At 40.2% G+C, this 27363-nt stretch overlaps 3 protein-coding genes across 4 annotated transcripts in view; all 3 read left to right on the top strand.

Annotated features, from left to right (window-relative positions):
• The first annotated feature begins 569 nt into the window (after positions 1–569).
• On the top strand, positions 570–3923 carry fgg (fibrinogen gamma chain). Its single transcript, XM_044115765.1, has 9 exons — positions 570–885; positions 971–1018; positions 1109–1295; positions 1441–1525; positions 2007–2137; positions 2439–2572; positions 2715–2899; positions 3037–3314; positions 3443–3923. Exons 1-9 carry the CDS (start codon positions 823–825, stop codon positions 3628–3630), a joined length of 1299 nt encoding a protein of 432 aa, XP_043971700.1. The 5' UTR covers positions 570–822; the 3' UTR covers positions 3631–3923.
• A 2073-nt stretch (positions 3924–5996) lies between these two features.
• On the top strand, positions 5997–12161 carry plrg1 (pleiotropic regulator 1). Of its 2 annotated transcripts, none has more exons than XM_044114023.1 (15): positions 5997–6167; positions 6377–6483; positions 7622–7758; positions 7895–7948; positions 8062–8155; positions 8247–8337; positions 8635–8733; positions 8833–8925; positions 9322–9471; positions 9654–9755; positions 10436–10538; positions 10633–10741; positions 11142–11281; positions 11421–11614; positions 11693–12161. In XM_044114023.1, exons 1-15 carry the CDS (start codon positions 6159–6161, stop codon positions 11750–11752), a joined length of 1542 nt encoding a protein of 513 aa, XP_043969958.1. In that variant the 5' UTR covers positions 5997–6158; the 3' UTR covers positions 11753–12161. The 2 variants fall into 2 exon arrangements, with proteins under 2 accessions (XP_043969958.1, XP_043969959.1); XM_044114024.1 differs by having other exon boundaries at positions 6001–6167; positions 7898–7948.
• A 1575-nt stretch (positions 12162–13736) lies between these two features.
• Positions 13737–27363, top strand: part of dchs2 (dachsous cadherin-related 2) — a 29501-nt gene continuing 15874 nt past the window's right edge. Inside the window, exons 1-9 of the mRNA XM_044115177.1 lie at positions 13737–15678; positions 17812–18003; positions 18091–18322; positions 19313–19549; positions 22991–24019; positions 24140–24327; positions 25171–25270; positions 25348–25517; positions 26114–26957. Coding sequence (XP_043971112.1) covers positions 13948–15678; positions 17812–18003; positions 18091–18322; positions 19313–19549; positions 22991–24019; positions 24140–24327; positions 25171–25270; positions 25348–25517; positions 26114–26957 — 4723 coding nt within the window. The 5' untranslated portion in view covers positions 13737–13947. The remainder of the gene's footprint in view (positions 15679–17811; positions 18004–18090; positions 18323–19312; positions 19550–22990; positions 24020–24139; positions 24328–25170; positions 25271–25347; positions 25518–26113; positions 26958–27363) is intronic.

The following is a 27363-nucleotide window of genomic DNA, read 5'->3' on the forward strand; positions in this document are numbered from 1 at the left end:
TTGTTTTCTTTTCCAAATCAGCTGTACCTCTGATTGAGATTTTTCACTTTTATTTTTTAAATCACCATTATTAAAATGAAAACTGAGAAATGGTTCCATTTGTTGAATGAGTTTATGAACGACTGGAACGATGTTCTTCTGCAAGTGGCAAAACCATGACATTAATGAAATGTTAACAGTAACTAACATCATTAATCTAAGGGTCATAATTTGAATTCCATCCATCCATCCATCCATCCATCCATCCATCCATCCATCCATCCATCCATTTGGCTGGATATAATATATTCCATAAAGCTGGGCTGGAATTCAGATTTAATACTTCCATACTCTTGTTCCTATAACATAGAGCTTGTTCTGTATTTATTTTTTTTGTTTTGTTTTTTAAAACATCTTGTTTTGTGCAAATATTGTGGTGAACTATCATTGATTACTTTTATCAATAATGAGTCAGCAGAGTGGATCCAATGTGTTACAATCTTAACAGGAGAATGATGAGTATGACAGACTGCTGAAATCAATCCAGAATAAAAATGTGAATCATCATTCTCCTGCTTTGTGTTCATCAGCAGACATGGCAGAAAGCAGGTGAACTCCATGTTCCTGACTTCCTGAGAGCCGTTGTCAGTCAGGCAGCGTCACGTCTCGGAATTTGCAGCTGTGGGACATTTGAGTCACAGTTTGAGAACAACAAAGTGAGTGGGATGTTTGCACATGACCAAAGGCCGAACAGAGGATCTTGTTCAGATAAATATCCCAGACTGCTGAGCGGTTCTTCACTTCCCCAGGACACCAAAACACACAACTGGTGGCCAGTTCAACATGGCTCTGCCACGCTTTACCACAGCAGGAGTTATTTTCCTACTTTTCTCCACCTCATCAGCTGTAAGTGTGGAATCTTATGTGGATCTATTTTAAATAATTAGCTATGAGTAAAAAATATCTGAAATGACATTTTTTTAATGTGCAGCAAATCAGAGGAGATAACATTGCAACATGCAACATGAACGACGGCTTTGTAAGTATGATGCAGTTTCTCTATGATGCATGTTGCAGTCTCACTTGTTTTATCTGAGTATAATTTTCTATAAACGCTGTGTATGAACAGGGAAAGTACTGCCCTACTACATGTGGAGTTGCTGATTACATGTTCAGATATTTGCCAGGCGTAAGTGAAGACCTGACTGCAATGCAAGATCAACTGGAGAAAATTGCCAATTTAACTGGTGGGGCTGATGAAAAAATTACATACATGAAAGACTCGACAACTTCAGCGCAAAAGTCTTCCCAGCCTGGTAACATCCATTTGTATTTTGGTTTGCAGTTTGTCATATTATTAAGTACTTGTGTGTTATGATTGATCTCCTGCTTTTTTTACAGACATGACTCTGTCTCATGCTGCTTTGTGAATAATTTAAACCATTTGACTTTTTATTTCAGATCCATACTACAGGAAGTCCTCCAGCATGCTGGATGATGTTTTGCGTTTTGAAAAGACAATACTTTCACAAGAACAGCAAATGATGTAAGTTACTGATAGCATTTAAACTTTGCTTCTACTAAACAGAGTTGAAAGAAATCCTCTTACTAGTAGTTTTGGTTCAATTAATGCCTTTTATATAATTTTATTCAAATGTACTCTTGTAGCTCTATTTATTTGGAGGCATCTTTAGGAAGTAGATCAGTGTAGGATCACTGACATTGAGTCTAAAAAAAGTTATATTTCTTCCATAATTACTTTCATGTGATAAATGATACAGTTATGAATATCTACTTTTATTGTAGGATTTCTTTTGTATTTTTGAATTAATTTTTATTTAAAATAATTAATTCTTGTGTATTTTTGTAATTCTTTTCATTCTTGGTTTCTTGTATTCATTTCCTAATTCTGTCGTACAATTTTCACTGCATTTGTTGTCACAATTTATTAACTTTTCCTTTTAAATGGGTATATTTTGCACATATATATGACTTCAAGCAAAACCCACTCGTTGCGCTTTTCTCAGTGAACTTCAGAACTTGATCTCATCCAATGAGAGGAGTATGGGGGAATTGAAGAAACTGGCCCTTCAGCTGCAGCAGAAATGCAGTGAGCCCTGCAGAAACACAGTCGAAATCCAGCCCACCACAGGAACAGGTAAACACAGAAAGAAAAAGAGAGAAAAAGACACTCTGACACTGCATGACCGTTGGAACATTCCTCTTTCAAAAAAGGTTTCTCAATCTGGTCTCAGCAGAACAACATTTGTCCTGATTCAGTGTTTAGATAGACGAAAAAATCGATACGCTGCTTCATAGCAAAGAACATTTGTTTACCCTGTCTAAAGCCTATGATACATTTTTAATTTTGTGACTTAAATCTCACCTAAGTTTTTCTTATGGAATAATTTAGACCTGTTCACAGAGTTCATGGAGATATTTCTGTTTCTTTTCATCAGACTGCCAGGATATTGCAAACAAAGGTGCCACCACCAACGGCCTTTACTATGTGAAACCAGCCAATGCACAGGCGCAGTTCTTAGTCTATTGCGAGATTGACAACTTTGGTCGTGGCTTCACTGTAATACAAAGGGTATGCACCCATTGAATTGCTGTTTTAAGCTAATGTTCAGTCATTTGTGAACATTGTCTAAAAAACCTTGGACAGAATTGGCATTATCAGTCTTGAAACAAAGAGTAAAAGTCTTCACTCTTTAATTCTTTGCTGTTCATAGAGACGTGACGGCAGCGTGGACTTCTTCCGAGACTGGACCCAGTACAGGGAGGGCTTTGGGTATCTCTCCCCAGACGACAGCACAGAATTTTGGCTCGGCAACGAGAAGATCCACCTGCTGACGACCAGCTCTCCCATCCCAACCGTTCTGAGAATCGAGCTTGTGGACTGGGATGGTAACAAAAAGTACGAAGGCACAACCACCCACACACTCATGTGTTATGTAAGGGGCAATGGCAAACATGACCCCCTTTGAGATTTGGCAAATTCAGTCAGCAAACTGAGGCAACAAGAAGTTAAAAACAAGGCTTGTTTGTCTGTAGATATGCCGATTACAACATGTTCCGAATCAGCTCGGAGGCTGACATGTACAGACTCACCTACGGTTACTACTTTGGTGGCGATGCTGGCGATGCCTTCGACGGCTTCGACCTTGGAGAGGACCCCAGCGACAAGTTCCACACGTCACACAACGGCATGCAGTTCAGTACTCACGACAAAGACAACGACAAGTACTCAGGGAACTGTGCCCAGCAGGACGGCTCCGGCTGGTGGATGAACAGATGCCACGCGGCACATCTGAATGGAAAATACTACCAGGGTAAGGCCCTCTGACTAAAACCAGCTGCGATGCTGCAGCTGAAAATGCGAAAGAATCAAACCATTCCCTGGAACTTGAATCCGTTGAGTCATTTTGACAACAGGATTTTCTTTTCCGTGTCCTTCCAGGCGGCAGGTACACTGCAAAGGATACCGGTGAGTACGGCTTTGACAACGGAATCACTTGGCTCACATGGCACAATCGCTGGTACTCCCTGAAAGAAACCACCATGAAGCTCATTCCGGTGAGCCGCATCTCAGCGGGCGGCGGACAGCAGGCTGGGGTCAAACAGTTTGGAGGACTCGGAGATGCATAAACCGGAACGATCGTTCTGGTCTGCTTTCAACTCTTAAATTGACCCTGAATAAAAAGTCTCCAATTATTATGTGTTCCTCTCTGATGTTTGCATATTTTCCTTATGTTAATCTGATGTAACACATTTTCTGAGGTTAGGTTTTCTTTAGTTTACCTACTTAGTATAATAGATGCACTTTTATATAAATTCCTTAGCGCGATATATCTACAAAAATGAGAGTATTTTTAACTACACTGTTGACAAAAGAATGTAAAAGCAAAAGCACATACATGAAATAAATGGTTACCATTGGATTTCTCTGTTGCAATTATTTTGCTGTTTGATGTCATCATTGCAAATCAAACATTTCTCACTGTTTAGATTATTAACAATCTTGTTTTTAGGTCTGAAACTATTCTGCTCCTTTACTGAAATAAATCAGCAAATGGCCAGTAAAACAAAGAAATTTGCTATCAGCACAGCTTTCATAATTCACATTTTAAATCGTTGAACAAGTTCTATTGTTTAAACATGACACTATATTTATTTCAATCAATAACAGTGTCTGCTCTAACGTATGAGGCAAAGCAGAACAGAAAAACTGTGCGGATAGCCACTCCTTCACTGCTTACATGTGATATATGAGGAAAGTAGTAATTATCTTCTGCCACTTACATTTACTTCATTCTCTCTATATATATCTTTGTATGTGTATGTTGTATATTGGCTATCACCTCTATAATAGCAGAGTGATGTGCAGCTAACAGCCCTATTCTAACTCAACTATGAGACAGAAATACATCAGCATTGTCCTTTGAGAGAACGTTTTGCAGCCTATCTGGGTTGGGAATGTTGTTTTGCCTTTTCCAAACTATTTTGAGTCCAACTTGTAGAGAGAGAGAGAAATCTTATTCACAAATAGAGAACATTTAAGACAGTTCTCAATTTTTAGAAGAATAGACCTCCCAATATATCTACCGCATGGTTAGACCATACAATGCTCAAGGTGAATAATAAAAAAAGAAAAGAAAAAAAAAATAACTGACACAAAAATTATTCCTTAGTCAAAAATCCGCCTTGGCCCAAACTGTGACTTAACACTGAAGTGAAAAGAATCCATGGAAAAAAGCTGTGGTAAAAAACAATGTCCCTTCAATGATGTGAGACTGATAAGGTCAGAGAACATATATGAAATAATTGCAACTAACGGTGCTTTCACCAGTTATTGAATTATACGGTGTCTTTTTTTTTTTTTTTTGGCTCCAATCTTTTCATTATGCTCAAATTTGAAAAGAGCTGCTATTTTTTCTTTTTTTGATGTTTGACCTAACTTACAATGAAAATTGATTCTGTGTGTGGTCTGTTTCACCATCATGTTTTATACAACAGCCAAATATTTAATCCTGTATAATCAAAAATGCTGTCAGGTAAAGATACTAATGGAGAAGAATTTCAATGTAACTGTTTGAATATTGAGTGCCTCTGTGTCCAACATTAGAAAGCTCTTGTCATTTAGTACCGCTCTCAGTGAGTCATCTGGAGTTTGGACTCTTCAAAAGGAACAAATACTACAGGTACAAAACCAGAGTAAATAAGCCATGTTACTGAGTAAACAAACACATACTGTGACTAAAAGTCAATATCTATGGACCAACATAATGCGTTATCACTCAAAATGGCTGTTTCTGTTAATCAGGTTGAAATTAGGCAAACCTGGTCATGTAAATATGATCATATTGCACATATGTATATATGCATATACATATAATATTCAGTGGTTGCAGAGAAACTGATTTCTTTCTATGTAGTTAAGGATATTTTTAAATCACTGAGACAGTATTTAAGACTATATAGACATACATATACACTGCATGTCTATATGTTCTTTCATATTTTTTCATAAAAAATGTAAAAATATCTAAAAAAAAAAAAAAAAAAAAAAAAAAAGCAGGGAATTATTTGTTTATTTATTTCCTAAAGCTTTTTATAAGTATAAGTACAACGACATTTATTTTTATAACAGTAATAAAGTGACTCCTTGAGAAACTTTTACTTACGGAAGAGGATAGGGCCACCAAAAAAAACGAAGAAGAAGAAGAAAAAGAAGAAGAAGAATTCTGACTTCAAAGTCAGAATTCTGACTTTCTGACTTTAATCTCAAAATTCTGACTTTAATCTCAAAATTCAGACTTTAATCTCAGAATTCTGACTTTAAAGTCAGAATTCTTTGGGGGTTTTTTCGGTGGCCCTAATCCTCTTCCGTATGTACTCGTCCCTTCACGTTACTAAAAAAAATACATTAAAAAAATCACTTTGCTCTGGGAGTTGAATCCACCTCGCTGAGCCGGCGTTATGAAAAGTTCTCCTGTCATCCCGGCCGGTAGGTGGCGCCAATTGTATTCCCTTGACAGCTCGCATGTTTATTTCCGGGGTATCTGCGTTGCTTGTGTTACAGCGGTTCGCACACTTGTGTGTCGAATATTTGGACTAGGTACCGGGTTTAATTTCAAAGAAATAAGTCCATATTCTGCTGTATATTTATCACAACAATGACGGAGGTAAGACATGTTGGTGTTCATTGCTGCTTTTCGTTATTCTTGTACCGTAGATAAGTTGCTACGGTACGCACATACCGTTGGGCCTGGCTAATAGCTGGAAAGGTTAACATTTCTTTATTACATGTTTAAGACAAGTATGTTTATTTTTAGAATTATGGTGTTTTTATAGATTTAATAGTCTTTTAAGCTAATGTTATATGCTTCCACAGGAAGTGCAGAAGCACTCTGTCCACACTCTGGTCTTCAGGTCTCTGAAAAGGACTCATGACATGTTTGTCTCTGACCATGCTAAGACCATCGCTCTGGATGAAGATAGGTAAAATCTCGCCTGAATTTGCATACCGGTTGCTCATAAATTGCTGAAAGTAACCACAGATTTACACCATCTTTAAATTAATTAACAGTGCGTGGTTCTTGTGTCATTCTGTGATCTTGGTTTGCTCCTGTACTAAATGCGTTTATTGTGGGTTATTCGAAGAACATATCTGTTGGAATAGATGTAGGGGGGCTGTTTTATTATACAGTTGGTTATCTAATAATCAAGAATTTACTCCTGCAGAAACCTAACTCTGCTAAAAATCGGAAATTTGTGCTGTTGCCTTGTATTCAGTCTTCTTTACTACAACAGCCGTTTTTCTGAGTTATACCAGTTTGGTCCCATATAGTTTTACCTTCCAGCTCAACATACAGCTAGATGCAGTGACTCAGATCAATACATACTAATGTATTAGAATGGTGACTCAGTGTCCAGTGTTTTCATAAATTTCTCATACAGACTAAATTTAAGGTGTTTTGCAAAGAAGAGTGAACCAAAGTGTCACATTTTACATGTACAAAGCTAGCAAAGACAAACCAAACATCTACATCTGTTACTCTTGTAAAATTAGGCTCCCTGAAATAATGAGTCAGGGGGCTGAATTCAGTACATGCCACACTTTTAAGATTTTTAAATCTTTCTTTTTACTCAACAGTTATTCAAATAAAATCCCAATAAAATATTGTATTTTAAAAGTTTGCTGTAGTGACACTACAATGTATCATAAAGCTGGAAGGTCATAAATACTTTTATGAAGCACTGTATTTGGTTGATAGTTTATTTAACCAGTTTAATGGACATTAAGTGTTGCAGGACTGAGTGACCTGCTTCCTAACAGTAAGACAGTAATCGGGGTTAATAATGGTGTAAGAGAGAAGAAAAGTTGAGAAAATACGATTTAATTGCAGTTTATATCTTTACTCAAATATTCCATAATTATCTTAAATATATTTTCCTAATATTTTTCAGCCTAACTTCTTACCTGCTTTCGATGTCTTGTTCACTTCTATTTCAAAACTAATTCCAAGTTGATATTTAACACAAACATTTATTAAAATAGACAAAGTGTGAATTAAAGTGAATGAAATAAACTTTAATGCCTTTATGTTAAAACGCCTCATTGTTTCCTGACTTCCAGCCACAAAATGAAGATGGGCGTTAAGCTGAAAACGGAGTACGCTCCGGTTTTACACATGCCTGTTCTGAAGGAGGGCAGAGACCGGATTTCACAGCTTTCAGCAGACCAGGAGCTCCACCAGGGCTACGCCCATCCAGGTCAGGAACCAAGGACTCCATCACAGACTAGTGACCCCATTAATGCAGTTTTAAGAGTATTTTCTTTCATAACATTTGTGGGAAGTATTGTTTTTGAGGCTCTTTTGTTTTTCTTTTTTAACAAAATAATTTTAAGGAGATGAGGCAGAATATCTGATCACTGGGACACATGCTTATCCCTCGGGACCTGGTAAATATTCTTTTCTTATATAAATTTCCAATATTTTCAGGGTTTTTTTTGTTTTGTTTTAGTAAGTGAAAGAGCATTACTTAATATCTGTATGAACAATTTCTGATCTTTAGGAGTGGCTTTGACCGCAGACACAAAGATGCACAGGAATCCCAGTGAGGGAGGCGTCATCTCCATGGCGCTGGCATTGCCTCCCTCACAAGTCCGGTAACGTGTTCAGACAAATTAACAAAAAATCCTGGAATTAACTGAGGAAAAAAAAAACACTTCTGGATTATAATTTGTCTCAAAACTTTAGGCAAGAGGCAAGTCGGACTGCAGCCAGCGTCGCAGAAATCCATCGACATGCAGGAGGAGCGGACAGAGTTCACCCTCAGTCCACTGCTGTGGTAAGATCCCACATTTCCTCTCATGTTCAACATTTGTCTTCATCATGTTGAAGGAATTGCCAAGCTGAACTGATATGTCAGAGATGAACTGATATGTCAGTCAATAATTGAGACCCAAATTTTTGACTTCGTCTAGATTTTATTAACTGTATGTTAGGAGCTTTAATTCTGCATCACTTTTTATACTTCATGAAACTAAAGGCGGTTCACAGCAGCATGTTTTATAAATGACATCAGTGGAACAAATGGTGATCCTCTTTTGTTTAGTGAAGTACTATATCTGTGTGTTTGTTTCAGTCTCTGCTGGAGGGTGGAGGCACCAGAAACTCTGCGCTCATGAGGAGAGCACCAACGATGCCCAAACCACAGTGGCATCCTCCATGGAAACTCTTTCGGGTACAGACAAAATATTTGAACAACAACTCTTCGATTCATGCCTGAAATGATAACTGAGTGAGTGTGTGGTTATGTACTGTGGTGGGTGTGATCTGACAGGTCATCAGCGGTCACCTGGGCTGGGTGAGGTCCATAGCTGTGGAGCCTGGGAACCAGTGGTTTGTCACAGGATCTGCTGATAGAACTATAAAGGTAAGCTGTGCTCATCCCAACATCAGAGCTTCACACTTCAGGAACATTTGATTGTTTCTGAAGTGTGAATATGTTCAGTTTTTTTACTTAAAACTATGAGTCTGTTATAATCCAAAAGTGGTTTTACTCTCTTAATCATGAAAAGAATGAAGCTAAAGAAAATGACTGTCATGTTTCAGCATCTCTTCTAGATCATTATTGATTTCTTTTTTCATTCATATAATGTGAGTATTTTTATGGGTGCAGTTGATCTAGAACAGTTCATATCAGCATTAATTTATTCCTGGTAAAAGGCTCCTTTAAGGATTCCAGGTAATATCCCTGACCCTCTGTTCAGCATCATTTCCAAGAGCTGTCTGTTGAATAAATATTTTCTGGATGTGTGTGTGCTAACAGATCTGGGACCTGGCCAGCGGGAAGTTGAAGCTGTCGCTGACAGGCCACATCAGCACGGTGCGCGGCGTGGCGGTGAGCAGCCGCAGCCCCTACCTCTTCTCCTGTGGGGAGGATAAGCAGGTCAAATGCTGGGATCTGGAGTACAACAAGGTACACTGTTCACACAGGGTTATTGTCAGCAAGAGGTTTTTATTTTGTTTTTTTTAAGATGGTTGTTTTAAATATGCTTTGATGTTTTGTTAAAATTGTTTTGTTATGTATGGATGTTTTATTGTGTCATCTGTTTAATGATTTTTTTAGCTGCATCTTGACAGTATTGTTTTGACCTGTAGGTGATCAGGCATTACCATGGACACCTCAGTGCCGTGTACGATTTGGATCTACACCCAACGATTGATGTGCTGGTGACTTGCAGCAGAGACGCTTCAGCCAGGGTGAGCTCTCACTGAGCAGCGTCTCAAATCGATTAGCTCAGCAGTCCAAGCAGCAGAACAGAGAGTGAAGAGAGGTTTTCCTCCCTTCAGTTTTCTCCAGTTTATAAACCAAGATTCTGTTTGACTGCAGCAGTCACAGCTCTCCTCTGGAACCAGATGTTATTATTCAGTGAGCAATACTGGTTGTGTTTCCTCTGATCGTATAATTGCGGTCAGAGATCATTGCAAATGCAATTTGGCATTTTGAAAATTAATTTGCTTAATGGAAATACAGCAACTTTGAAAGAACTCTTGTCTGTCGATAGAAAGATTTGAGCTTTCGATGAGGTGTTTTTTTTGGGTTTTTTTTATTCGTGTTGAAATTTGTGTAATTTGCAAAACTCCAAAGGAAACACTTTTTTCACATCACAGGAGTCACATCAACAGCTGATGTTTCTACTGGCGTAAACCATGAAGAAAAAGATGACAGGAAGTAGTTGGAGGATGATGGGACGCCATGTTTTTAAATGACTTTTTGTGTGAATACACTTATTCGTGTGTGATTTTAATTTTGTTTAACAGATCATTGTAATTACAAATTCTGATGTTAGTGGAATGTAGACTAAGTATCAGAACTATAGGAGGAACTCTAGCAGTGGAGCTTTGTTTTAAACGATGTCCTCTCTTCAATATACCTGCAGGTTTGGGACATCAGGACAAAAGCAAACGTTCACACACTCACTGGCCACACCAACACTGTCGCCACAGTGAGATGTCAGGCTACTGAACCACAAGTCATCACCGGTAAATTTTAGCTTTAAAAACCCCATGCTAATGCAAGACAGCACCCATTCAGTTTTTATGCAAAGTCTTTGTGTTTCCTGACTGTTTTGTGCAGGCAGCCATGATTCAACCATCAGGCTGTGGGACCTGATCGCTGGAAAAACCAGAGCGACTTTGACAAACCATAAAAAGTCTGTCCGAACTCTGGTGCTGCACCCCAGGCAGTGAGTAGACTCATACCAGAGACTTGGTTTAATGTGCAGACAGGAAACCTCTGGGATTTGGTCGGAGTATTTTTTATCTTTTAATAAAACTGTGAAAAAAAGGTTTTATTTTTAAGACTTTTTAAACCATCTGATGCTCTAATTTCTTACTTTCGCTCTGTCTTCTTTTCTTATTTACTTAACTATGCGCCTTCCATTCTTCATTTTGCCATTACTCCTCACCATTCTCATCTCTCCTGTGTTCTTTGTGACCTCTCCTTTCCTTGCTTCTGCTTGTCCTATTTTCTCTTCTTTCTCCTTCTTTTAAAACCTCTAAAATATCTTGAACATTTAGCTTTCTAAAACATCTAGAATATGTCTTTATGATCTTTATGTAATATTTGGTTCTTTATTCCTCCAGGTACACCTTTGCATCAGGATCAGCTGATAACATCAAGCAGTGGATGTTCCCAGATGGCAGCTTCATCCAGAACCTCTCTGGCCACAACGCCATCATCAACACGCTGGCTGTCAACTCTGATGGTGTTTTGGTGTCTGGAGGTGATTAAAAAAAAACAGCTTTTTTCCTCTCACCTTAACATCACTCTTGAGTACCTCATGATACATGTATCACGCGGCATACCATCAGCAGAGTGGCAGAGCATATAGATTTACACAGAATAATTTGCTCGTACTCTAGCTGACAACGGAACCATGCACATGTGGGATTGGAGGACAGGCTACAACTTCCAGCGGATCCACGCCGCCGTGCAGCCCGGATCGCTGGACAGCGAGTCGGGAATCTTCGCCTGCATGTTTGACCACTCCGAGAGCCGGCTGATCACCGCCGAGGCTGACAAAACCATCAAAGTTTACAAAGAAGACGACACGGCTGTAAGTTATCCTGTTCCAGTTAGTGAGTTTAGAATCCGTCTGGAGGAAAATGGGCTAACAGTGTTTTCTGTCTTGCAGACTGAAGAAAGCCACCCGATCAACTGGAAACCAGAAATCCTCAAGAGAAAAAGATTCTGAAGATTTTGTTTTTTTATTATTTCCCATCCATCAGATTTTGTTTTGGTTAGACAAACTGTTTCATTTGTGAGACTTTAACCAAACCAGTCCCATACTGGCTTCCTTCATTCTAGAAACCATGTACAGTCACCACTGAATGTTTCCAGACCAGTCAGAACATCCTGCTGGGAGCCAGGAACTCCCAGATTAGTTCCTGATTAACTATGAGCTCTGTTCCGTCTCCTCCACTCTTCAGGTGTAAGCTTTATTCCCTCTGGAAATGCTCAGTGCTGATTACTAGTTGTACAGACATGAAAACTTTCCTTTGTTCCTACATGATCTGAGCTTTATTTTGCTCTGTTTCATTAAAGACTGTATTTTTAATAACATGTTTGCTTTTTAAATAAAGATTCTCCACTTCCTGGGATAAGATGTTCCTGAAGTATTTCCATCTAGCACTCATCTGTGAGGTCGACACATTAAAACATCTGAATGTATTACAGAAATACTAGTCACTGATCAACATTTAATCATCATACCATATCTCAATTATTTAAATTCAGAGTTCTTACACCGTCTAGAAAAGGAATTTCTAGATTTAATTCCCTGATAGCCAGAGTCACTGATGGAGGTTTGAGTGTAGAAACGGGATATTCTGTCAAATCGCCTAAACTATCTATACATTTCCACCTTGGCATTCACACGTTTTTCAAAGCTGATTTCTTTATTTATGATTTACCCCCTCCCACCGCCAGGAGGCGGAACCCTGCTGCAGTCTGGCCGGTGGAAAAGCTGTCACTCCGAAATAGAGCCGAGCTGCTGAAGTAGAGCTGGCGGAAAGGGGGCCTTATTTATATGCATATAAACAAATGAGGCAATATTTTATTGTTTTTAGTGAAGACACTTTCATTACATTATCTGCTTCAATCTAAGGGAAGATTAGGAATTTTTCCAAAAGTTGAAGTAATAGTTGATGTATTTGCAGTTCTGTGTTAAAACTCACTTGTCTACTCCATCCAGAAAGCCAACTGCAAAACTGGTTTTATGGACAATGGAGTAAAAATACCCTTTTTGTGCCTCAGTGGGGACAGTTTTAGTGTACAAGTCAAAGCAAATAGATTTATACAAAAATAAAATAAAAAAAAGCGATTAAGAATTACTAATGTACAGTAAGGATAAATTTACAACATGAAATACTTTACCGTTACTAAAAATATCATGCTATGATTTTAAAATGATTAAAAAATGTATAAAATGTACACGTAACGTGTCCTCCTTAAGTGAAAATAAAACTGGAGAATAAACTGCAGAGGAACAATATCAGAGATGAAGAAGATTACAGGCTTCAAGCTAAAGGAGGATCGGATAGATGGAAGTCTAGACTAGGGTGGATTGATTAGGAAGTCAATTTTTCACATTTAGGCAAGAAAATAAATTTTTTGAAGATGAATATGCACAGAGGTGCAGTTAACATCAGAGATGTAAAGACTTAAGTTTATTATGCATTTTTTAACGCATTTTTTTGCGTTAAATCTGTTTCACGTTTCATTCATGTAGAAAAAAAAATATTTTTTTAGTTGTGGATCTCAAACTTTAAAAATAAAAATTCAGTTTAATTCATTTTTCACCAGCAGAGGGAGCTGCTTCAACACTCTTGCCAAAGCGAAACAGCTTGTTAAACTATGTTAAACTATTCTTAGTTTATTTATTGCCGCTCCTTTGACTTCGGTTGATAAAAAGTAATCACAGATTTTCTCCATAACCTGTAGGTTTACACGGTCTCTGTCTCTCTGGTCTCCTGTTTCTTTTTGATAACCGCAGTCTAGAACTGAAAGGCCACCTGCCAGCAGGGTAATCTGCTGTCCTAATTACATTTGAAGCAATCACCGCTACAGATGGGGCCGATCTGCGTGGGGCCCGGTGTTACAGCCTGCAGGGAGGAGCAATCCGTGCGCAGACTGGACTTTTGGATGTGCCGCATTGTGTGAGATGTTCCAGCGGAATTACGCAGCATCGTGCCAGAAGTTCAAGATTTCAGTTTTCCTGTAAAAGCAACTCAAATACAAATGGATATTTACTGGAGTCTGCGAAAATACGAAATAAGTTCACCAGCTTTTGTTTTTAAAGTGGTTCTAAAACGCGACTGACGCAAAAAAAAGATGTAGTTTTTCTTCACCTTTTATTGAAAGGATCCCATAGCCACGAGTGAAGGAGTCATGGGCGGAAGGAATGCGCCAGTTGCGCTCCTCCAGGTCTTCCTCCTGGCGCTGTTTAGCGCGCAGTCGCTCGGACGGGTCTTCAACCTGACGCTGTCCGTGAAGGAGGGCCTGCCCGCTAAAACCATCGTTGGAGATCTGGGAGCGGTCCTGAGCGCGCCGAGCACCGGCTTCTTCATCTCAGAGAGCAGAGACTCGTATGTGTTCAGAGACCTGGAGATAGACGCGGACACGGGCATCATCTCCACGGTGGCGGGCCTGGACAGGGAAAGCAGAGACCACTACGAGTTCGTGGCAGCTACTCTCACAGGAGAGATGATACGGGTGAGGATAAAGGTGGAGGACGTGAACGACCACTCACCTGTGTTTCCCAGTAAGGAAGTGGAGCTGGGAATCTCAGAGCTGAGCCCACCGGGAAGTCGCTTTCCGCTTGAAGGCGCAGCAGACCGGGATGAGGAGGAGTTCAGCACGCGGGGATACAGGATCAGAGAGAGCGAGATGGAAGAATTGTTCCACTTGGATTTTCGAATCGGATCTGAGAAGCAGCACAGCCTGGATCTGGTCCTGAACAGCAGAGTTGACAGAGAAACAAAGGACTTCTACACTCTGACCATTGAGGCCTTTGATGGGGGGATCCCAGCCAGGACTGGGACAGTCCAGGTTGACATCCGCATCCTGGATGAGAACGACAATCCTCCTGTGTTCAACCAGAGTGAATACCATAGCTTAGTACGTGAGGATGCTCCCATCGGGTCCATTGTCTGTCAGGTGCTGGCCAGTGACAGTGACCTGGGTGACAACAGCAGGATCACTTATGAGATCAATAGGCGCCAGAGTGACCCCAACCATGTGTTCTCCATTAACGAAACCACAGGATTTATTTATCTAAACAAGCCGCTGGATTTTGAAATTCAACCGTTTCACGAGCTGATTGTCAGAGCCAGAGACGACGGTGCTCAGCCTGAGGACAGCAGCACTTTTGTTGGTGTCAAGGTGCTTAACATCAACGACAACAGCCCCACCATCAGTGTGCTGTTCCTCAGTGAGACAGGAGAAGCTGTGGTGTCAGAGGCAGCCGCCGTTGGGGAATACGTGGCCCGGATTTCTGTGTCAGACCCAGACCTGGAGGAGCACGGAATCACCGTCTCTCTTGCGGGAGGAGATGGGAAGTTTACCCTGAAGCAAACAGATGATTTTCTGTATGCGTTGTGTGTCAACTCTGAGCTGGACAGGGAAGAAAAGGATCTGTATGAGCTGAAGGTGCAAGCATCTGATTCTGGAAGCCCCCCTCTGAGCAGTGAGACGCTTCTCCTCCTGAAGGTGTCTGATGCCAACGACTGCCAGCCGGTCTTTGAACAGGATGTGTACACTGTTAGCATCGCTGAGGATGCTCCTGAGGGGAGCTCCCTCATACGAACGAGGGCCCGGGACGCTGATGAAGGTGTCAACTCAAACATCAGATACTCCATTCTGAAGTCACATCAAGACGGCCTGGTTACCATTGACCCGACCTCTGGCCTGGTTACCACAGCCGCAGGCCTCGACAGGGAGACTCAGATGGAAGTGTGGTTCCTGGTGCTGGCAGAGGACGGAGGGGAGCCATCTTTGTCGTCTACAGCTACAGTCACAGTGCTGGTGGAGGATGTGAATGACAACGAGCCAGTGTTCCAGCAGCAGCTGTACAATGTGTCCATACCTGAGCACATGGATGCTGGAAGCTGCTTCTTACAAGTATGCTCTAGCTAGCTCTTTGAAATTTGAATTTTCCAATTTTTTTATCTATATTCTCAGGTTCTCTGCTTTTTTTTTTTATACAAGATTTTTGGTTACTAAAATTCATACATCCATGAAACCATCCATCCATTCATCCATCAATTTATCCATCCATCCATCCATCCATCCATCCATCCATCCATTCATCCATCCATCCATCCATCCATCTTCTTCTGCTTATCCGGAGTCAGGTCGCAGGGGTAGCAGCCTAAGTAAGGAGTCCATGATTGTAAATAAGCTCATGGTAGACAAAGCTCATAATCAAAGATGAGGGTAGAAACTTAGATTGACTGGTAAATAAAATAAGTAATCAAATAAACTTTAAGCTGAAGCCTTGAAACTAGGGCTCCACTGACTGCAGTTTTCTGGCTGATCACCAATCTTTAAGAAGCCTAACCTGCTGATTCTGCTGATTTGATTTTGGCAAATACCGATATTTTTTTTTTGTCTCAAATGTTGCTAAATATAGCAAGAAAGTCGCAGAATTGGCAAAAATGGGGTGACTATTAACTGCACACTTGCAGACATGATCTGGTGGGCCGGTCCTCTTCTGCTCTCACAGCAGAGCAGAAGAGGACAGTGGCTGACTTTTCGACCTTTGTTGAGGTCGATCAGATCGGCTTCACATGTAAGTATTGGCCGATCTCCCAAAATTGAGAGATTTATCAACTAGCTGATTCATCGGGGCACCCCTACTTGGAAACTACTTTTCTACCCTCACATTTTCATTAAAAAGAAGCTTTTAAATGAAAGTACAGATCCTCACAGTCGAGTCCTTTTTATACTGAGTGGATTTTCTTTCAACTCTTGAGACAAAAGTAGCTCTGAGTCTGACGACACAAAGGCATCAGTGTTGTTTCACCAACAACGCACTCTACATCCCAGGCTTTCAGCTCAGCTTCGTGGCCTTCATATGACAGACGTGATGCTCCGTGCCACTCTCCTGCACCCTGGCACCAACATATGCCAATTACAAAACAAACCTCTCTAATCACGGCACAGGATTGATTATAGGTAATGTCTGATGGGACTTTTGCATTGGTTGAGGATGAAGTAGTTCTGCTTTTATAAATGAATATAACGTTCCTTTAGTGAGTAAATGAATAAGTGAGACGTCAGGTGTTTTATCCCATTTGTTTATTTAAAAAGCTGAGTTGTATCAGTGTGTTGGTGATCGGTGCGCTTTGCTCCACGTTTCATTAGACTCTGGCCTGGTGTCTATAAAAAGTCCCGTGACCAGAGTTCATTCATTCTGAGCCGTTATCTTCTTTATGGCCTGGAAACGATCTGCCTCACTGTAAATCTGCCTCTTGTCATGGTCGTAGGCGGACATGAAAGAAACTGTCGGTGCTGAGGTGTTTCTTACTGTGCTGTGTTTGTTTCTTTGAACTACACAGCGATGGCACTCCTCGCCCTTTGACTTTTTAAATTTTTTTTTGTACTTTTATTATGTTGACCTTCACCAACAGAATGACTCATTTATGATTCACAATTTCCAGAAATGTGGAGTTGAAACAGACTAGAACAACTATGATTAGACAAGAACACATTAAAACAAAACTAAGTAGCACTTTAAAAATGGGAAAAAATACGAGGTGGATTTTGTTATGAACAAATGGATTAATTAAATATATAGTTTTAATTTTTAAAAATAACTTACTTTACCAGTTTTTTTTACCGTTGTGATAGTAGTATGTGTTTTTCTGCATATATTTATTCAAAAAGCCGAGTTGTATCAGTGTGTTGGTGATTAGAAGACCTGGAGTGACGGTTGTTGTACTTAAACATAACTGATACAACCGTTTAGGACAGATTTTTCTTAAATTGTTAAATCCTAATTTTTAATAATAAAAAAACCCAAAAACATCTGCTTTGTGAAAAACAAAGCAGATGTTTCCTTTTCACAAACATCACAAAAAAACATCAGAACACACATCAGTATTGCTCTAATACCTTAGAGGGCCCAAATGAAAATAACTTTGATATCCCCATATATATATATATATATATACATATATATATATTTTTTTTTTTTTTTCATATATATATATACATATATATATATGAAAATTGCGTTTATCTTTGCTTTAGGTTGTTGCCACGGACGCAGACAGCCCTGAGTTTGGCGCTCTGCTCTACTCCCTGTCTGATGGATTTGACAGTCAGGAAAGTCATCCTCTTTTTCAAATCAATCAACACACAGGAGAGCTGTGTGTCTCCCAGGATATCGATCGGGACGACGGGATGAGTGTCCATGACATTTTGATCAAAGCTGAAGATCCTGTGAGTGGAGTCAATACCATGATTGTGAGATGATGTCAAAGTTTTCTGAAATTTTCTTAGTTCCAACTCCTTTTGTTTCTCGTTCAGGGAGGTCTGAGTGCTCAATCATATGTTCATATTGAGATACAAGACTTAAATGACAACCCTCCAGTGTTCAGCCCTGAGGAGTACACCGTGAGCGTCAGCAGCCACGCACCGCCTGGTTCCGAGGTTGTCAACGTTATCGCTACAGACCAGGACTCTGGCCAGTTCGGACAGATTACCTACAAAATTCATCCAGGAGACATGTCCAGTTTGTTTACACTGGATAGACACACAGGTGGAATGTATTTATATTTTAAAACTGTAAAAATATACTTCATTAGTTTTGACACCCACCTCTGTCACTGTTCACCAGTTCATTCCAGAAACGGTTTTAAAATCATTGACTGCAGTCTTGAATGAAAAAGTTATTTTTAATCTCAGATTTATTGTATTATCAATCCACCAGCCAAGTTTAATGTCAACAAGGTGGCCAATCCTCTCATACAGTCACTATTGAACAATATGTTTGTTACTTAAATCTTGTTTATTTCTTTAAAAAAAACCACCTTTACTTAAATTGGACACTTTTATTGGGCTTTAAACTTCATTTTCAATAGATATAGTTTTGTCTTTGACTATTTAATCCAGCATTAGGAGCAAAATCAACATCTTAGCTCAACATTTTATGTTTATTTAACATTTTTATTTTGTTGAGCACTTTACAAACTTATCTAAAATAAATTATTTTATATGAATTCCCACCTTATGTCACCTTATAAAACTTGTTCTTCTAAGAAGCTCCTTTTTTAACTTAGGGTTGCATAATAAAATGTTATCAGAATGGCTTTTAAGCTTGATTTGTTGCACAGATTCACCTGTGTTTAAGTAACCTGTTTGAGTGTCAGTTGTTTTCAGGGATAAACGCCTTGTTAGCTGCTCTAAATCCCCATGATATGATTCCAAGTGTCACCACTCAGCAGGGGTGGAGCACAAAGCTTAAAAGCTTTGGGTCCCAGTGTGGCCGGGGGTGAAACCAGGCCTATGCACAGCTACAACAGAATTCAAAAATTGTGAAAAAAGAAAATACATCATCAACTTGTGTTTAACAACGCTCTAAATGGTATTTTCTAACCTGAAGCAGTTGATTTGACTATTATTCAGAGAGCTGGATTAAAGAAATAAAAAACAGCTCGATAAATCTGTCATTTTTGCATCATCCTGACTACATGAAAATACTAAGCAAACTCTACCTGATTTCTTTCTTTCTTTCTTTTTTTTTTTGTAGGAATGCTCTTTTTGAACTCTTCTCTGACACACTTGGGTGCAGCCAGCATGAAGCTCCTAATAACAGCGCAGGATGGAGATGGCTTGTCTTCAGCCAGACCCGCAGAGGTCACAATCAACGTTGTCCAAAGTGGTCAGGCTCCAGCGGTGTTCCAGAGGTCGCGCTACGCCTTCACAGTGCCTGAAGACGCACCGCTGGGAACATCTGTGGGAACAGTGGAGGCCAGCAGCCTGAGCGGTGAGTGGAGAAGGAAGCACAAGGTGTCTGTAAGCAGTAGTAATCAGATTACACTTACTTTAGTGCATGCTGAAAATCCTACTACACTTACTGTCTTGCATTGCCTTTAGGGTTAATTGCCTCTGCGATTTGCATCAATTCTCCATGATTTATGAATAAAACGGACATGAATAGTATCTGCACCAAGCTGAGCTGAACTGCTCAGGCTTTGGGTGTTTTCTAGAGAGCTTCTCCTGGTGTGTGTACAAGCACTCACATGTCACAATATATCTGGAGCAAAAGTATGAACTAATATTAGAAATCTAAGTGATTGTTCAGTTAACACTGTGACTTACATTGTTTTTACGTAGACTAAACAAAATAAATTAAGCTAGTTGCCTTCCTGAACCCAAACAACTCAATGTTAAAGAGGCTGTATTATGTAAAATGTAACTTTTTTAAACTTTACATCATTGATTCTTTTATGCATGTTTGAGAAATTTTAAGCATGTTTAATCTCCACAGCCACCATTCAACTGCTCAAAACGCCTAGCTCCCACTCAGCTCCTTCAGACTAGCTAGCAGAAATTAGCCAACACCTGATGGAACTGCGTATCAGTTGAGGTCATTATAGGAGCTACTTCTCAGTGAAACGCTGATTAAAAAAAAAAGTTGTTAAAGGGTTAATAGAGGAGCCATGTTGTGACGACTTCCTGAGGGCGGAGTTTCAGAAAGAGAGAGTTTTTAAAGAGACAGACGCCTATTGATCCAACTCAATAATAACTAGCCGTCCATCCATCCATCTTCTGTTCACCCTTGTCCCTAATGGGGTTGGGAGGGTTGCTGGTGCCTATCTCCAGCTATGTTTCGGGCGAGAGGCGGGGTCACCCTGGACAGGTCACCAGTCTGTCACAGGGCACAATAATAACCACTGAAGTTAATATAGTTACTTGATTGGGCTATAAAACGACACTATGTGCCTGGAAAACACATAATATTGCCCCATTAATAATCTAAACTGTCCAAATGAATACAATATGCACCTGCCTAAAATGTCTAGTGCAACTGTTGTGCTGACAATGTATTTTTAAAGCTACATGGAAAAAATACAGTACAATCAATTCAAAATGTAAAGCAAACCTTATCAGACACATACACAAAAACAGAAAAACAAAACAATTAAGCATCATGTTACAACTCTGAGGAGGGGTTCAGTTGGACATCATTTGGTTCTTTTACAGACCAGTAATGAGCAAACTGATTTTAGTGGGCTTGTTCCCTCTGGCGCCGTCCTACACCCACCAGCTCCTCTAATCATTTACACACCATGAGTAGTAAAGATGGCACCTCGTAATCTGGTAGTGATTTCTGGTAAACATTAATTTAGTTTTGTTCATCTCACGAGTCAGCTTTAACCAACACAGTGATCCCTGCAGCAGGAAGCTCAGCCCGGGTTTTCTTCTGTCACCATTCAGGGAACCAGACTGGGTTTCTGGACCTGTGGTTCTGGACCCTGAGACTCTCCACTTTGTGAATAAGAAAATCTTGACATGTCTGTTGAACCTCAGATACCAGCTGTTTACATCTGGTTCTGGCATTGGATGTCTGATGGTTCCTCTGTTCTGCATCCAGAACCAAAGTGTGAAACAATTTGAAAATGTTGTCTTGCTATTTTTTTGTTTTCATTTATTTATTTTTTTACTGCAGGTAGAAGAAGGAAAACTGTTTCCTGGAAATTTAAAGATTAGACGTTGAAAGAAATATTATGCAACTAAGTCTTTAAATAAATTAGACTTTTCTTTGATTCTAATTGGATTCTCCTTGTGGTTCTTGTTCTGAGTTCATCTATTAGCATATCACATTCAGTGTGAGTCAGTGCTGCTAGTCAGGCTCAGAGAAACTGCCCAGTGCCTATCCCCAAAAGAGAGCTGTTAGGAACAAAATATGTTCTACTATTTTTAAAATGTTGTGCTTTTGGGGATTACACAGAGAAAAAGAGAGATGAAATTCAAACTGAAGTAGTGCTGACTGGAGGTAGTTTGTTCCTTGAGGTTTATCAAGATCCAATGAAATATCCCATTAAGGAAAAGAGAAGTTTGCATTCTCAAAGCAGGTTTGAAGGTGTCCAGGATTATTCCTACAGAGACATGCTGCTCCACACGACTCATTAGTTAAAGCACTCGGCCACACACACCAGACAGTCATTTAAGGCTCTCTAATCAACTTACAGACTAACACTTCAGTCTAAAGTAGAAACAGCAGGGGCCGGCCAGTGTTAAGCTCTATACTTGTTTCAGTAGGTTGTAACTGAAGTTGAGATGCAACACACACACTGAGGAGATGATTGAGATTACTGGGATTTTCTGACCTTTAATCTAATTAATGTACTCTGTGTGTGGGTGTGCGTGTGTGTGTGTGTGTGAGAGAGAGAGCGAGAGCTGACATTTGTTACACTGTAAGGACCATTTCCTTGTGCTGTGCTGTTTTGGGGTCATAGGTCAGGTTTAAGGTGTGAGTTGAGTTTAGGTTCATGTTCGGGTTACTGGTAATGGTTAGTTTCACGGTAAAGGTCAGTGTTAGGCTATAGAAATGAATTAGTCTTTGTAAAGATAGAAGTATTATATTCATAAGAAGTATGAATCCATGTTGGTGATCCGGTTGTACAGAGTCTGTATCTCACAACATGTGACATCATTTTTTTCTGTAAATAGTAATACTGATAGGGTTGACCTCAGTCAAACGTCTCTTATTTCAATTACAATTTTATGACAGATTTTGTTCAACATTATAAAATACACTAGCACTTTAATACCTATCCCCATATTGATTTTATCTGTTATTTTTATCGTATTTTTCTCTTTTATGACATTGTATTATTATTTTTTGCATGTTGTGTTCTTTGTTTCATGGGACTACAGATGGAAATTAGCATCCTGCTACATTGTCACATTGTATTTGTGGCAATGTGGTACATTCATTGCATTGTCCCATTCAAATAAAATCAGATCAATTGAATACATTTTCTAAATTATCATGGTTTTAAGTAGTCTTCATTATCCGGTCGTTAGCAGGTATTCCATAAGCTTTCTTTATATGGTGGTTGTTTTATTTTTCCTCTTTTTCTCACCAGTAGTAATTGGCCAAGAAAGAATTTATAAATTCATCTAGAAATGGGAATATATTGTGTCTTTGCCACAAGTTGTTGGTTAAAAAAAAAGAAAAGATCTTAATCCATTTTTTTTGCAAAGCTGTCCGTTCTGTGCAGATACGACACTAATGCATCCCTTCAGAAGCCCTTTAAAGCCTGAATAATTCATAGATTAGAGTTTAGTAGTTTGACAAAAAAAATGGTTATGAAAAGGACTAAACAGAAATTTGTTGGATATTTTTCATGCTGAAACTAAAAAAAGTCTAGATAAAACTCCAAAGTGCACTGAAAAGCTTTTTTTCATCTCTTTCCAGATGCTACAGAGCCCGTTTCTTACCGAATCTCTTCTGGAAACATTTACAGTTGGTTTTCTGTCCATCCAAAGTCTGGTGTGATTAATACCATTAAACCTCTGGACCATGAGTCTCAGCCTTATGCCCTGCTGTTCCTCCAGTCCTACACAGACACTTCTCCTATTTACAGCACCACCCAGGTCAACATTACAATCACTGATGTCAATGACAATGCCCCTGTGTTTCCCAAGAGGAGAGACACCATCACTGTTTCTCGAAGCACTCGGCCTGGAACAGTGCTGTTCATCGCTCACGCACATGACCGTGACAGCGGTGCCAATGGCTTAGTGCAGTATCATCTGAAAAGCAGCAGAAATGAAGTGTTTGCCATTGACTCAAACCTTGGAACGGTTAGACTTAATAAGAGCTTACAAGTGAGCCAGCAGCAAAGATACAACCTGGAAATCTTGGCAAAAGACGAAGGAAAACCTTCCCTGAGCTCCACCCTGACCCTTTCAGTTAACATTGACCACACAGCTGCAGATGACAGCGTGGCCTTTGAGACGCTGGTCTACCAGGTGGAGATAGGGGAAGGCTACCGCAAAGACTCCCGCGTCATCCAGGTGAGGGCGCACCGCACCCGAGGGTCTCACACGTCAAACTCAGGTCTCACTTACTCCTTGGAAGCAGAAGCTGGACTCCCTCCGCCTCCTTTTCGCATCCACTCAAAATCTGGATGGTTGTATCTCTCCAGCAATCTTGACTTTGAGACCGAGTCAAGATATCGTTTTCAGGTGTTGTCCACCTCCGGAGAGGCTTCACTGGCCAATGTCACAGCAACAGCAATGGTGACTGTACTGGTGCTGGACGTCAATGACAATCCCCCAGTGTTCAGCAGTGATGTGTACTACTTCACTGTATCAGAGGGGTCATCTCCGCAAGGCCTGGTGGGAACAGTCAAAGCCAAGGATAAGGATTCTGGGAAGAACAGCCAGCTGTCCTACATCCTCCTCTCAGATGGGAAATACTTCCGCATCAATGCTAAAACAGGTAAAAATGGTTTTATTACCAGAACCAGCTCTGGTTTCCTCTGGTTGTCTACCAGAGGAAGCAACTTGTTCTCTCTCAGTTGTTTCCTCTCCTCACTCGTTTCTCTCTTCTCTTTTTAAGGTGAAATCATCAACTGGGTGGCGCTGGACCGGGAGCAACACAGCCAGCACAGCCTGACCGTTATGGTGACAGACCAAGGTCTCCCTCGTCTCAATGCCACCGCCAATGTTCATGTCCTGGTCACTGACATCAATGACAACACTCCACAGTTTAATCATCTGCCTTCCAGCAAAGAGCTGAATGTTCCTGTAAGAAATTTTACTTCGATGGCAGTATGGACGAACTGAGTTTGGACAATAACAGCTTGGTTCTGATCAGAGTTAAAATGCTTTTACAGTGGTTTTTGTGCACCTTTATACTGAAATTATATTAGCGCTTGTGATAAACAGAAGTGTGTGTTGCACACTTGTAGCAAAGAACACACAACGTGGGTATGAATCCCAACATAGGAAACTCTTTTTTTTCAGTTCACTTCAAATGGCCTTAAAAGGATCACAGATTTAGTTCCATAAAACTCGTCATTGGGCTCCTAGTGTCTCATTCCACATTCAGTTCACTGAATCATCTTGAGGCACTTTACAAAAAAAATTAGTTCAATTCAAACACATATATTCCAGTTTATTATACTTATCAAACAGTACAGAATGCTAAATTAATTAGTCAAAGTAGATTAAAAAGTTTCTACCTAAGGAAACCCAGCAGATTGCATCCAGTCATTAACTCTCTTCTCCAACTGCAATGCACACTGCTAAATTGCTCATTTAAGTGCTCTATTTTCTGGTATTTGTGAGAGGAGCGAAAAACATGTCTGCACTGTTTGCCCAATAAATCAGTTTTCTTTAATTGTCCATCTGTTGCTAACTTCTGTCAAGCATGTTGTGTTGCACTAGCTTGTATAAAAATGTCTAAAAATGACTTTTTGGATAAATAACCATTTAGTGCAAAAATATTGATGTAAAAGTGAATAAAACCTTTGCTCGAACTGATTTAAAGCTTCAAGTGGCGCCACACACAGCAAGAGAAAACCAGAGCAGAACCCTCTCTAAATATGCATTCCTGTATGTAACATTCAAGTTTTGTCTTCATTGCAGATATGGGCAGGCATACCTGCAGGATTCTTGGTGACCAACATGTTTGCCAAAGACTTGGATGCTGGAGAGAATGGAACCGTCACCCATTCACTAGTAACAGGTGAGTGTGAAACATATTCTCTGCTGCCCAAAAACATGTCAGTCAGTGAGATCCTGAATGTTCTCATTTTCTCTCAGTTGGATCAGAGGAGAATGGTCTCAGGCACTTTGAGATTGACAGTAAAAATGGAGACATCAGAACCACGCAGCTCTTCAGTCAGAGGACTGAACCATTTTACACTCTGAAGATAACAGCCAGGGATGCTGGAGCCCCATCTCTGGAGGATACAGCAGTGGTTCACATACAGGTACCTTCCATGCACCACAATTTGTGTGTGTGTGTGTTGTGGCTATTTGCAGTGCCTGCCGTCCATCCGTTCATTATCTCATGCTCAATCAGAGGTCGGATTGCAGAGGCAACAGAGAGCTCAGAAGCTCTCCCATCCTGGGTCTTCCTCTAAGTCGCCTCCTGGTGGAGGGAGGCTTTAATAGAAAAAAATCACTACTGGTTTCGTTTTGTTAAGTTACAGACATTGTGTATTTTATTCATATTCTATGTTCTTTAGGTGGCTCTTGAAGGCATTTAGGTGCACTGGATTTTATTTTGGGTTTTCAGAGTAAAGGGGGCTTAGTACAAATGTACATGTATTTTTATTGGTTTCAACATTTTGAAAATCATTAATAATTATTCTTCGACTTTACAATCATACGTGTTGGTATTTCACATAAGATGGAAATAAAATATATTTAGTTAGTGGTTATAGCCTGAAATAGAAGACCTCTTATTGGTATGAATGCTTTGCCACAGTAACTGTTTATTTTAGTTTTTGTCCAATTTGAAGGGATTTTCTTTTTTTCTCAGTTTACAAGAAAATACATTTAATTTGGTGCATTTCTGCTGCAGGTTTATGGGTTGGAGGATCAGTACGGCACCTCAGATCATCAAGCAGTGAGGCATTTCTCGGTTAGGGAGGACGCCGAGCCTGCAACGGTCATCGGCTCTGTCAGTGTTTCGGATAAAGGCAGGTTTCAGTATAGCATCGCCGAGGGAGACGGGAGCATTTTCTTTGGAATCGACGGCACGTCTGGCGACATCTACGTCAACCAGCTGCTGGACTACGAGTCTGCCAAGCAGTACTTCCTGGTGGCTCGAGTGGAAGACGTCGGTGCATCTGTTGGTTTGAACATTTCCGTGCTGGTGAGCGTCACGGTGGAGGACGTGAACGACCACGCTCCCTGGTTCCCTGATAAACTGCTGATGTTCGGTCTGAGGGAAGATGCCGCCGTTGGATCGCTGGCCTTTGCTTTTCATGCCAGAGACGCTGATGGGACTTTTGCAAACAGTGCCCTTCGCTACACTCTGACCTTTGACCCCGAAGTCAGTGGAACACCCCCACACTTCCCCTTCCACATGAACTCACACACAGGTGCAATGACAGTTGCGGCACCTTTAGACCGCGAGAGCACGCCAACATTTGTTTTCACTGTCACCGCCACAGACCAGGCAGAGAGGACGGATGAGCGTAAACAGACATCAGTGACGGTTCGGCTCCTCCTGCTGGACGTGAACGATAACCGGCCTGTGTTCGTGTCTGCTCACTCAGTGCAGCTGATGGAGGACACGGAGGTGGGCAGTCTGCTGCACCATTTTATAGCAATAGATGGTGATCAGGGGGAGAATGGATTGATCTCCTATTCCATTGTAAACGGAAACAAGAAGGGATTCTTCACACTGGAAGAGAAAACTGGTATTTGTTTGTTTTTGTGCATAAACTAGATGAGCATAAGTTACATGGTTTTTTTTATATTATTCTTGGGTTAATATTAAAAAACATTAATATTGGGTTAAAGCAAAATGTATTTTTGATGGTATGAATTCCTCTGTTTCCACATTTTGACATGTTACAGCAACAAACAAGGCATTTTTTTGTATCATATGATGCTCCCAAAAGCTGCACATATTGTTCAAATGGAAGCAACATCACCTCTGAGATTAACAGCTGAGCTTTGAGAAGAGATTGGCAAAGAGAAAGCCATTGTTAAGGGAACGCTGTCAGAAGTCAGGTGTAGTATTGGGACTAGAAAAAAGGTTCTCAAGATAAATGAGACCAAACTGAACTGTTTGGTCTACATCCAAATCACTATGTTTGGCAG

Source organism: Gambusia affinis, linkage group LG04, assembly GCF_019740435.1.
Source record: "Gambusia affinis linkage group LG04, SWU_Gaff_1.0, whole genome shotgun sequence".
In the NCBI taxonomy this organism is placed as follows: domain Eukaryota; kingdom Metazoa; phylum Chordata; class Actinopteri; order Cyprinodontiformes; family Poeciliidae; genus Gambusia; species Gambusia affinis.